We start from the raw sequence: 12,876 nt of genomic DNA on the forward strand, positions 1-12,876 counted from the left end.
AAAGGGAGAGAACTGAGAAAGGAGAAAGACAGGTGGGTGCATTGGCAGAGGGCAGCACACAGAGAGGGTGAGGGGATAAGAATAGGAAAGAGGTGATAGATAGGGTAGAAGTGTCCGAAACTGTGGGTAGAGGCAGCAGGTTACTGTAGTTTGAGGCCAGGATAATTTCAGGAGCAGGGAATGCGTTGTAAGGACAACTCCCATCTGGGCAGTCCAGAAAAATTGGTGGTGGAGGGGAGGATCCAGGTGGCTTGGTTTGTGAAGCAGCCATTGAAATCAAGCATGTTACGTTCAGCTGCTTGTTGTGCCACAGTTTGGTAGTAATCCTTCTTCGTGGTGAACAGCTGGTTAGTAGTCATACCAATACAAAAAGCTGTGCAATGATGGCAGCAGAGCTGGTGCTTTCACAGGTGGCCTGGCCTTTGATGCCATAGGATAAGCCTGTAACAGGACTGGAATAGGAAGTGCTGGGTGGGTGAATTGGGCAGGTCTTGCACAGGGTGTTCCACTAGGATATGATCCTTGTGGCAAGGGGTTGAGACTGGGAGTGGCATAGAGGGGGACTAAGATGTTGTGGAGGCTAGGAGGGTGATGGAACACCACTTTAGGAGGGATGTCCCTCATTTCAGGGCATGATATTTGGTAATCAAAGCTCTGATGAAGGATGTGGTTCAGTTGTTCGAGCCCAAGGCAGTATTGGGTGATGAAGGGGGAACCCCTTTGTAACTAATTATTGGGGGAGGTGGTAGGATGAGGAGCTTGTGGAATGGGGAGGGGGGTGACATGGGAGAGCTGTTTTCAGACTAAACTTATCTCCTGTGCCTTTTCCCCACATATCCCTAATCATCCCACCACCTCCAAGAGCCAAATGTAAAGGAGTATCCCACTTCATCACCCAATAGTAACCTGGACTGGATTGGGTTCCAAAATCGAATTTTTGATTGTAGGGTGTATCCAGAAGCAGATACAGAGTAAGATTATACTTTGTGAAGTTGAGAGGAATTATGGGATGCATTTGAAGTTCTTGGTGGCTGTAAATATTGTAATATGAATACCACAGTAGACAGTTCAGTTGAAGAAGAATGCACATCTCTATAAAGGACAATCACAGAAGTTAGACAGAGAAATATAAGTACAAGGAAGGCAGCTATGAAGAAATCTTGGGTAACAGAAGAAATGCTTCCATTGATGGTCAAAAGAGGGAAGTACAAAAACATTCAGGGACAGATCGTAGTACACCAGGGGAAAAAACAATAAATGGTAAGTGGTATGACAAACTCAGTACATAGAAAATAAAATAGAAAGAAACTTCCTCATGGGAAAAATATATTAAAAAGAGAGATTCCAAGACTTACCAAGCGGGAAAGCACCGGTAGACAGGCACAATAAATAAAACACACACACACAAAATTTCTAGCTTTCGCAACCGACGGTTGCTTCTTCAGGAAAGAGGGAAGGAGAGAGAAAGACGAAAGGATGTGGGTTTTAAGGGAGAGGGTAAGGAGTCATTCCAATCCCGGGAGTGGAAAGACTTCCCTTAGGGGGAAAAAAGGACAGGTGTACACTCGCAGCCACACACATATCCATCCGCACATACACAGACACAAGCAGACATATTTAAAGCCAAAGAGTAAGGGCAGAGATGTCAGTCGAGGCGGAAGTACAGAGGCAAAGAGGTTGTTGACAGACAGGTGAGGTATGAGCGGCGGAAACTTGAAATTAGCGGAGGTTGAGGCCTGGCGGATATCGAGAAGAGAGGATATACTGAAGAGCAAGTTCCCATCTCCGTAGTTCGGATAGGTTGGTGTTGGTGGGAAGTATCCAGATAACCCGGACGGTGCAACACTGTGCCAAGATGTGCTGGCCGTGCACCAAGGCATGTTTAGCCACAGGGTGATCCTCATTACCAACAGACACTGTCTGCCTGTGTCCATTCATGCGAATGGACAGTTCGTTGCTGGTCATTCCCATATAGAAAGCGTCAAAGTGTAGGCAGGTCAGTTGGTAAATCACGTGGGTGTTTTCACACGTGGCTCTGCCTTTGATCGTGTACACCTTCCAAGTTACAGGACTTGAGTAGGTGGTGGTGGGAGGGTGCATAGGAGAGGTTTTACACTGGGGGCACTTACGGGGGTAGGTGCCAGAGGGTAGGGAAGGTGGTTTGGGGATTTCATAGGGATGAACCAAGAGGTTACGAAGGTTAGGTGGACGGCGGAAAGACACTCTTGGTGGAGTGGGGAGGATTTCATGAAGGATGGATCTCATTTCGGGGCAGGATTTTAGGAAGTCGTATCCCTGCTGGAGAGCCACATTCAGAGTCTGATCCAGTCCCGGGAAGTATCCTGTCACACGTTTGGCACTTTTGGGGTTCTTCTGTGAGAGGTTCTGTGTTTGAGGGGATGGGAAGTGGCTCTGGTTATTTGCTTCTGTACCAGGTCGGGAGGGTAGTTGCGGGATGCAAAAGCTGTTGTCAGCTTGTTGGTGTAATGGTTCAGGGATTCAGGACTGGAGCAGATTCGTTTGCCATGATGGCCTAGGCTGTAGGGAAGGGACCGTTTGATATGAAATGGGTGGCTGCTGTCATAATTGAGGTACTGTTGCTTGTTGGTGGGTTTGATGTGGACGGATGTGTGAAGCTGTCCATTGGACAGGAGGTGGTCAACATCAAGGAAAGTGGCATGGGATTTGGAGTAGGACCAGGTGAATCTGATGGAACCAAAGGAGTTGAGGTTGGAGAGGAAATTCTGGAGTTGTTCTTCACTGTGAGTCCAGATCATGAAGATGTCATCAATAAATCTGTACCAAACTTTGGGTTGGCAGGCTTGGGTAACCGAGAAGGCTTCCTCTAAGCGACCCATAAATAGGTTGGCATACGAGGGGGCCATCCTGGTACCCATGGCTGTTCCCTTTAATTGGTGGTATGTCTGGCCTTCAAAAGTGAAGAAGTTGTGGGTCAGGATGAAGCTGGCTAAGGTGATGAGGAATGAGGTTTTAGGTAGGGTGGCAGGTGATCAGCATGAAAGGAAGTGCTCCATTGCAGCGAGGCCCTGGACGTGCGGGATATTTGTGTATAGGGAAGTGGCATCAATGGTTACAAGGATGGTTTCCGGGGGTAACAGACTGGGTAAGGATTCCAGGCGTTCGAGAAAGTGGTTGGTGTCTTTGATGAAGGATGGGAGACTGCATGTAATGCGTTGAAGGTGTTGATCTACGTAGGCAGAGATACGTTCTGTGGGGGCTTGGTAACCAGCTACAATGGGGCGGCCTGGATGTTTGGGTTTGTGAATTTTAGGAAGTAGGTAGAAGGTAGGAGTGCGAGGTGTCGGTGGGGTCAGGAGTTTGATGGAGTCAGGTGAAAGGTTTTGTAGGGGGCCTAAGGTTCTGAGGATTCCTTGAAGCTCCGCCTGGACATCAGGAATGGGATTACCTTGGCAAACTTTGTATGTAGAGTCATCTGAAAGCTGATGCAGTCCCTCAGCCACATACTCCTGACGATCAAGTACCACGGTCGTGGAACCCTTGTCAGCCGGAAGAATGATGATGGATCGGTCAGCTTTCAGATCACGGATAGCCTGGGCTTCGGCTGTGGTTATGTTGGGAGTAGGATTAAGGTTTTTCAAGAAAGATTGAGAGGCAAGGCTGGAAGTGAGAAATTCCTGGAAGGTTTGGAGAGGGTGATTTTGAGGAATAGGAGGTGGGTCCCGCTGTGATGGAGGACGGAACTGTTCCAGGCAGGGTTCAATTTGGATAGTGTCTTGGGGAGTTGGATCATTAGGAGTGGGATCAGGATTATTTTTCTTCGTGGCAAAGTGATATTTCCAGCAGAGACTACGAGTGTAGGACAGTAAATCTTTGACAAGCAGTTTGGTTGAATCTGGGAGTGGGGCTGAAGGTGAGGCCTTTGGATAGGACAGAGGTTTCGGATTGGGAGAGAGGTTTGGAGGAAAGGTTAACTACTGAATTGGGGTGTTGTGGTTCCAGATTGTGTTGACTAGAATTTTGAGGTGTTGGGGGGAGTGGAGCTGGAAGTGGGAGATTCAGTAGATGGGAGAGACTGGGTCTGTGTGCAATGAGAGGAGGTTGAGGTTTGTTGGAAAGGTTGTGGAGGGTGAGTGAGTTGCCTTTCCGGAGGTGGGAAACCAGAAGATGGGATAGTATTTTGAGGTGGAGGGTGGCATGCTGTTCTAATTTGCGGTTGGCCTGTAGGAGGATGCTATGAACAGCCGGTGTGGATGTGGGAGAGGAAAGATTGAGGAATTTGATTTGGGATAGGAGTTGACGGGTGTGTTCATTGGCAGAGTCGATGTATAGGTGAAGGATTAGGCGGGTGAGGGCTATGGATTGTGCAGTTTGGAACTGATACAAGGACTGATGGAAAGGAGGATTGCAGCCAGCGATGGGAATTTTAAGTGTGAGGCCTTTGGGGGTAATGCCAAATGTCAGAAAAGCCTGAGTAAATAAAATATGGGAGCATAATCTGGCTAGGGTGAAGGCATGTTTGCGGAGGGAATGTAAATAAAATTTAATCGGCTCGTTGTAGGGATGTTGTGAGGTTGACATGGTATTAGAAGGTGGAAAGGGTAACATGAAGTTTATACATATTGAAACAAAGATTCCAAGACTTACCAAGCGGGAAAGCGACACAAGTGTCTGTATATGTATGTATGGATGGGTGTGTGTGTGTGTGTGTGTGTGTGTGTGTGTGTGTGTGTGTGTGTGTGTGCACGTGCACGAGTATATACCTATCCTTTTTTCCCCCTAAGGTCTTTCTGCTCCCGGGATTGGAATGACTCCTTACCCTCTCCCTTAAAACCCACATCTTTTCGTCTTTCCCTCTCCTTCCCTCTTTCCTGAAGAAGCAACCGTTGGTTGCGAAAGCTAGAAATTCTGTGTGTGTGTTTGTGTGTTATTTTATTGTGCCTGTCTACTGGCGCTTTCCCACTTGGTAAGTCTTGGAATCTTTGTTTTTAATATATTTTTCCCATGTGGAAGTTTCTTTCTATTTTATATAATAGGGAGAGATAAAGGTGTGAAAAAGTTGATAAAGTGTTGGTTTGAGATGAGCTATGTTGATCCTGTGCTGAACTTAGGTTGGTGAACAAAAATGGGTGCAAAGGTTAGGTATTTGTGTTGTTCCAAAACACATTAAAGGGTGGTGAAATTCAGGAAAATTTCGAAAAAAACTGCATGTAAATGTATTCAAAGGACTGGTTATGTACTGGCAGATTATGAAAATGAGGCTAACAATTGTCTGACAAAGCGGTCTTGTCTGATGACATAAAACGAAAAGAAACTTGAGTCAATATGGAAGACATAAGGGATCTAGTATTAGTGAGAGTTTAACAGAGCTTTGGAAGACTTGTGATCAATTAAGGCAAAAGTGATAGATACCATGCCCTGGGAACTACTTAAATAACTGGCACAAGTGGCCGCGAAATTACTGTTGAAGTTGGTGTGTAAAATCCGTGAGACTTGAGGCACTCTAAAACATCTGGAAAAATATCATCTAGACAATTTTGAGAATAGCAAGGGTAGATAAGTGTGAGAACTATCGGTCAGCTTAACAGATCCTGCATCCAAGTTACTGATGATAATAGTGTGAAAAAGAATGGAAAAGGGAGTTGAGGATTTGTCATTTGATGATCAGTTTTGCTCTTAGAAAGATAAAGTCACCAGAGAGAGATTTCTGATGTTGCACTTGATAATGGAAGCAAGAATAAAAAAAATCAGGACACCTTCAAAGGATTTGAAATATAGAAGAAGTGTTTGATAATGTAAAATGTTGTAAGGTGTTCAAAATTTCGAGAGAAGTAGTTGTAAGCTGTAAGGAAAGATGGGTAATGTATAATATGTACAAGAACCAAGAATGCATGATAAGAATGGAAGACCAAGAAAGGGTGTAAGATACACTTTCTTTCATTTCTACCATTCAGTCCATACATTAAAGAAGCAATGGTGAAAATAACAAATGTTTATGAGTGGAATAAAACTTCAGAATGGAATGAACAGTTTGATGAACACAGAATAGGAAATAAGAATAAACAATGAAAGACAACAGGACTGGGTAGTAGCAGGAATGAATATAGTGGTAAACTTAAAATAAAAATTGGTGACGAAGAAGTAGGTGATGATATGAATTCTGCTACCTTTGAAGCAAAATAACACATGATAGAAGAAGCAAAGAGAACATAAAAAGCAGACTAGCACAGGTTAAGAAGACATTCCTGACCGAAAAAGGCTGTTATTATCAACCATCAGGCATAATCTGAAGAAGAAATTTCTAGGCTTGTACATTTGAAGCACAGCACTGTGTGATAGTGAATAGTGGGCACTATGAAAACTGGAGTAGAAGAGAACTGAAGTGTTAGAGATGTAGTGCTACAGAAGAGCGTTGAAAATTAGGTGCACTGACAAGATAAGAAATGAGATGGTTCTGTGCAGAATCAGTGAAGAAACAAACTTCTGATAAGAAGGGGGGACACGATGATAGGACTTAAGACATTAGGGAATAAACTTCTGTGGTACTAGAGGTAGCTGTAGAGGGTAAAAACTGTAGGGAAAAACAGATGTCAGAATACATCCAACAAATAATTGAGCACATAGGATACAGGTGCTACTCTGATGGAAAGGTTGCTACAAGAGAGACATTTTTCACAGAAGACTAATGACTCAGAAAAAATGGGAGAGGGAGGGGGGAGGGTAGAGAGAGGGGGGGGGGGTCACTATCTCTGAACAAAACTTCTCTTGAAAGCTAAGCAAGTTATTGTTCTTTCAGTGAGTCTGTCCTCTGCTCGGTGTCTCTTATATCAGGTGAACAGTATTTTATCCTCATTTGCATATTTTGATCACTGTATCTTCACAAGTTGAGAGACAGTCCATTGTATACATGCAAGTGATATCATTAAAATTTGTTACAAAATGATGCGAGAATTATTGATGAGCATACCTTGATGCAAATACCGCCAATGTAGACTAAACATTAATAATTGTAATGTAATGCATTGTAATGTGACTTTGTCATTTGACTTCATGAAGTGTAATTTGTCCAAAAAGTAGAGTGATTAAAAAAAATCATTCAACCAGTTGTTGAATATTGTTCATCAGTCTGAGACCCTAATCAAATCTAGTTAATTGTGAAGATAGAAAATATTCAAAGAAGAGCTGCAAGATTTATCATGTGCTCTTTTAGTTAGCACTAGAGTGTAACTGAAATGTTCGATGCATTCCACAGATACGCTGTACAAGAAATGTATTGTGAATTGTGGAGAGGTTTATTCTCAAAATTCTGAGACCTACATTCCAGTAAAGTGAAGAAACATGTTGTGTCGTCCAAAATATATTGCCTAATGAATGCAGGGCATTAAAAATTACCTAAGTATGCTTGCATAGAATGCCAGAAAATAGCCACTAAAATTCCACAAATACGCACTACAATATGAGAAATATTGACTAAAAAGTACTTTAACCATACACTTGAAAGAAATGAACCAATGCAAAACAGAAACTCCTTACAGATTCAAATCGTTGGTGGTCTGTTCCTAACATCAGTGATGATAATTCCTCCTTGTTAAGGACAGCAATGTTTTCTTTTGGCACTTGAAAGATTTTTAAAGTTTGAAAATGTCCTGTCCTCTCCCTATCAGAGGATTGAACTTCAATTCAGCTGTGTCGCTTGGAGAATAGTCCTCAAAATGTTTCACTGGTTTCTGCACTAGCAAAAAGTTGACATCACAAATAAAATGCAACCTATACGTATGTTTTCTCCATCATATTTATTTTAGCAGAAATTGTCTCCTATGACAGCAGATCACTGCCCATTGGTAACAGAACTATGTATTTCAAAGCAAACATCAAAGTCCTGTTCCCTTCAGTCATTTGATTGCTGAGGTTGATTATTGATGTATGATTTGACATATACAAATTAACTGTGTGTTTTTGCTTCTCCACAATCTTGACACCCTAAAATTGCTTCAGTATAGGGACAAGTAAAATCAAATTAAAAATTATTTAGGAGGCACACTTTTGTTAATAGTATTAATAGAATTCACTTTCTGTGAACTCATTGTTTCAATCAGAAGGGTTGTTTTTAAAACAAATCACAAAGGAACTATAACAGTGTGAGGATTCATGCATTTTTAAGCTATAAGTGTGTGACCATGTCAGGAATTTGTGTAGCTACTTTCTTCTCATAAACAATGCCTCTTTTGTTGAGTGCACACTCTAAGAAGAAGACAGATTTGGCAGAGTGTGTATTTATAAAAATGGTTATTTATTATCAAAAAATAATATGCATTTTAAATTTATTTTATGGCACACATAAATACACTCCTGGAAATGGAAAAAAGAACACATTGACACCGGTGTGTCAGACCCACCATACTTGCTCCGGACACTGCGAGAGGGCTGTACAAGCAATGATCACACGCATGGCACAGCGGACACACCAGGAACCGCGGTGTTGGCCGTCGAATGGCGCTAGCTGTGCAGCATTTGTGCACCGCCGCCGTCAGTGTCAGCCAGTTTGCCATGGCATACGGAGCTCCATCGCAGTCTTTAACACTGGTAGCATGCCGCGACAGCGTGGACGTGAACCGTATGTGCAGTTGACGGACTTTGAGCGAGGGCGTATAGTGGGCATGCGGGAGGCCGGGTGGACGTACCGCCGAATTGCACAACACGTGGGGCTCGAGGTCTCCACAGTACATCGATTGTCGCCAGTGGTCGGCGGAAGGTGCACGTGCCCGTCGACCTGGGACCGGACCGCAGCGACGCACGGATGCACGCCAAGACCGTAGGATCCTACGCAGTGCCGTAGGGGACCGCACCGCCACTTCCCAGTAAATTAGGGACACTGTTGCTCCTGGGGTATCGGCGAGGACCATTCGCAACCGTCTCCATGAAGCTGGGCTACGGTCCCGCACACCGTTAGGCCGTCTTCCGCTCACGCCCCAACATCGTGCAGCCCGCCTCCAGTGGTGTCGCGACAGGCGTGAATGGAGGGACGAATGGAGACGTGTCGTCTTCAGCGATGAGAGTCGCTTCTGCCTTGGTGCCAATGATGGTCGTATGCGTGTTTGGCGCCGTGCAGGTGAGAGCCACAGTCAGGACTGCATACGACCGAGGCACACAGGGCCAACACCCGGCATCATGGTGTGGGGAGCGATCTGCTACACTGGCCGTACACCTCTGGTGATCGTGGAGGGGACACTGAATAGTGCATGGTACATCCAAACCGTCATCGAACCCATCGTTCTACCATTCCTAGACCGGCAAGGGAACTTGCTGTTCCAACAGGACAATGCACGTCCGCATGTATCCCGTGCCACCCAACGTGCTCTAGAAGGTGTAAGTCAACTACCCTGGCCAGCAAGATCTCCGGATCTGCCCCATTGAGCATGTTTGGGACTGGATGAAGCGTTGTCTCACGTGGTCTGCACGTCCATCACGAACGCTGGTCCAACTGAGGCGCTAGGTGGAAATGGCATGGCAAGCCGTTCCACAGGACTACATCCAGCATCTCTACGATCGTCTCCATGGGAGAATAGCAGCCTGCATTGCTGCGAAAGGTGGATATACACTGTACTAGTGCCGACATTGTGCATGCTCTGTTGCCTGTGTCTATGTGCCTGTGGTTCTGTCAGTGTGATCATGTGATGTATCTGACCCCAGGAATGTGTCAATAAAGTTTCCCCTTCCTGGGACAATGAATTCACGGTGTTCTTATTTTAATTTCCAGGAGTGTATATAAACTAATTAGTCCTCTACTAATGAGTATAAAGGTAAGATTTGGGAAATTTGGCCTTACTGACAATCTTTCTTGTATCATATGTGAATGATACAGGAACTGGTGGAGATAGTAATTCTGGTGCCCTATTTATCCTAGTCCGCACAGATGTAGAAGCTACAAGACCTTGTTTACCATGTATTACAGTTTGCTGTGTCAAGTTTTGAAAGTTAGTGGGTCGTTTCTAAAGCTGAAATATTCTTCAACTGTACTCATTTTGGCTTACTGATTTTATCCTTCATGGCTCACAGTCCAACCACTAAGATAATGTATCATTCGCATAACAATATAAGTATTTTCCTAAATTTTACAGCATAAGTGATAGTTGTAGCAAGTAATGAATAGCTTAGCTGAATTTTCTGTTTGATTTAAATGTAGATAAGCAAAATGAAAATCAGACACACATGTAAATACAAATATTATCATCAAAAACTGTGGGAACATCATTTCAGGTTGTACGTAGTGTTTCAAGTTGGAGTGCAGGCTTCCTGGAGGCTGATACATGGGAGGAAAGTATACATGAAGCATATCTGGATATAATTACACAAGCGAAGCATTACATCTACATAGAAAACCAGTTCTTCATCTCACTCGCTTTCCAGAGTACCGGTGTGCGCAATCAAATAGGGGAGACAATTTTGAAACGAATTATTCGAGCACACAAGTAAGTAATTTTCTTCATCATCAACTCGTGCATTACTGTAAGAGTAAATTTAGCCCAGAAAACAAGTTGAAGTATACATGATGTTTGCATTATTTCTTCACAGTGCTTATTTCAATGTATGATAATGAGTTAAAACATTATGACCACAAGGTTAACAGCATGCTATTCCACCTTTGGAACACAATACAGAAACAATTCTGTATAGTATGGAAACGACAAATCTCTTATAGGTTTCCGAAGATGTGTGTCAATAGGTGTCTACCCACAAGTCAGACAATTCCCATAAATTATGAGCTGGTAGTTTGTGGACACAGAGCTGGTGCCTAGTTTTGTCCCAGGTGTCTTCCATACGGTTCAGATCAAGCAAATTTGATGGCCAAGACATCAATATCAGTTCACTGTCACACTCCTCAAATCATTGTAATACTATTTTTGCCTTAAGATGCAGTTCGTCCATATAGTTCACAGTTACCATTGAGCCTTCAGTTACTGCAACAGGTTCCATGGGAGCCCAGCTGAATGTATCCCACAGTATAATACTCCATCTATTGGTCTGCAACTGTGACGTGTTGTATGTTTCGAGCATACAAATACCTGGATGATGGCATATCAAGACACAAAAATTTATCTATGGTCCAGTATAGATGATCCTCTGCACATTGCTGTTGTAATTGTCAATGTCATAGGGTCAGTGCAGAAAACTTTAGGGGCTTCTGTTCAACAATGTGCACTGAAGATTATGTTCCTAAGCACTTCATGCCTACTCCAGTACACCAGCATTGTACTTCTATTATCAGATCTCTCACAGATAGCTGCCTGTCCTGCTTTACAGAATGGGTAACCTTCTGATTTCCAGGTTTTGTGATGAAGCATGGACATCCAACTTGTTGTTGCCTACTTGCAGTTTCACCGTTTATCAACAGTTTGCCATAGATGCTCACCAGCATGCTGACCAGCATCACCATTTTAGAGATGCTCATTCCTAGGCTCTGGGCCCTTCATCAAAATCACTTAAGTCAGTGGACTTTTCCATTTGTAGCCCATGTCTCCACTAGAATGATATCCCATTTGTGTCTACTCTGCTTAAGTACTTTCTGTATCATATCATATGCCCACAACACGACCAGGTAGAATTCAGTCTCGCGGTGGGCAGTGGTTATAATGTTTTGGCCCATCATTGTTGGTAAGAGAACATACACACTTGTGTCCAAAATTAAAGCAACAAATGAAAATTTTGCAAGATCGGATTTATTTTGCCACAAAAAAACTGGTTCAAATGGCTCTGAGCACTATGGGACTTAACTGCTGTGGTCATCAGTCCCCTAGAACTTAGAACTACTTGAACCTAACTAACCTAAGGACATCACACACATCAATGCCCGAGGCAGGATTCGAACCTGCGACCGCAGCGGTCGCGCGGTTCCAGACTGTAGCACCTAGAACCGCTCGGCCGCCCCGGCCAGCATTTTGCCATTAAACAGTATAAACAGGTGATAGCAAAGTAGAAACGGTGTAAAAGACAGAATGTGAACAACTGCAAGAAAATTTTTTTACCCCCAACTTAACAAATTTGCACCCACATTCCGGCTACTGGTTAATGTGCTCACTATGTGGTGACCACCTCTGGTAGCAGTAAAGGCCTGACAGTGATGGAGCATGGTGTGAATAATGTCATCAATGTCATGTTAAGGCAATAATGCCCATTCTTCCTGCAGAGCTGCTCGCAAGTCTTGAAGAGTGCTCGGTGGATGTTGACGTGATGCAACCGGTCTACCTATTGCATCGCAGTCATGCTCAATGTTATTTGAATTGGGAGAGTGAGCAGGCCACATAGTGCTTCCAGTATCTTCCATTTCTAAGAAAACATTAACCACTCATGATCAATGAGGTCAAGTGTTACCAGCTATCAATATGAAGTCTGGGCACACAGCCTCTTGCAACATCTGTACATGAGGTCCCAAAACCGCATCATAGTACCTGACAGCATTTAAATCTTTCTGATTCACCCATATAATTTCATGGAAAGATGTTAAAGTGACCAATATAGTCCCTGCCCACACAGTTAGCGATCCTCCTCAAAATCATTCTCTTTCCACAATGCTCAGGTCTCAAAATCGTGTTCCACATTCCCTTCAGATGCAAATCTGTCGGGAATCACTCTCCGGACCAAATTGGGACTCATCTGTTAAAAGAACATAGGTCCACACTCTGATTGTACTGGTGGCATGTTTACGACTCCACTCTAGACCTTTCCTCTGTGAAGACATGTCAGAGCCACACAGAAGGCAGATCTCTGACAATGAAGGCCATTACATCGAAGTCTTCTCTACCCCTTTTGCCTTGATACAACACATCCAGTTAATGCAGCGAGATCCGATGCCAGTTGTTACACAGTACTAAGGTGGTACCTTTACAGCCAAATAATAGT

The 12,876-nt window shown here is 43.7% G+C and overlaps 1 protein-coding gene across 3 annotated transcripts in view; it reads left to right on the forward strand.

Annotated features, from left to right (window-relative positions):
* Positions 1-12,876, forward strand: part of LOC126354992 (phospholipase D1) — a 190,620-nt gene that overhangs the window by 141,851 nt on the left and 35,893 nt on the right. For all 3 annotated transcript variants that reach the window (XM_050005100.1, XM_050005102.1, XM_050005103.1), the window contains one exon: positions 10,237-10,448. In XM_050005100.1, coding sequence (XP_049861057.1) covers positions 10,237-10,448 — 212 coding nt within the window. The remainder of the gene's footprint in view (positions 1-10,236; positions 10,449-12,876) is intronic.

This window comes from Schistocerca gregaria, chromosome 3 (genome assembly GCF_023897955.1).
Source record: "Schistocerca gregaria isolate iqSchGreg1 chromosome 3, iqSchGreg1.2, whole genome shotgun sequence".
Lineage (NCBI taxonomy): Eukaryota > Metazoa > Arthropoda > Insecta > Orthoptera > Acrididae > Schistocerca > Schistocerca gregaria.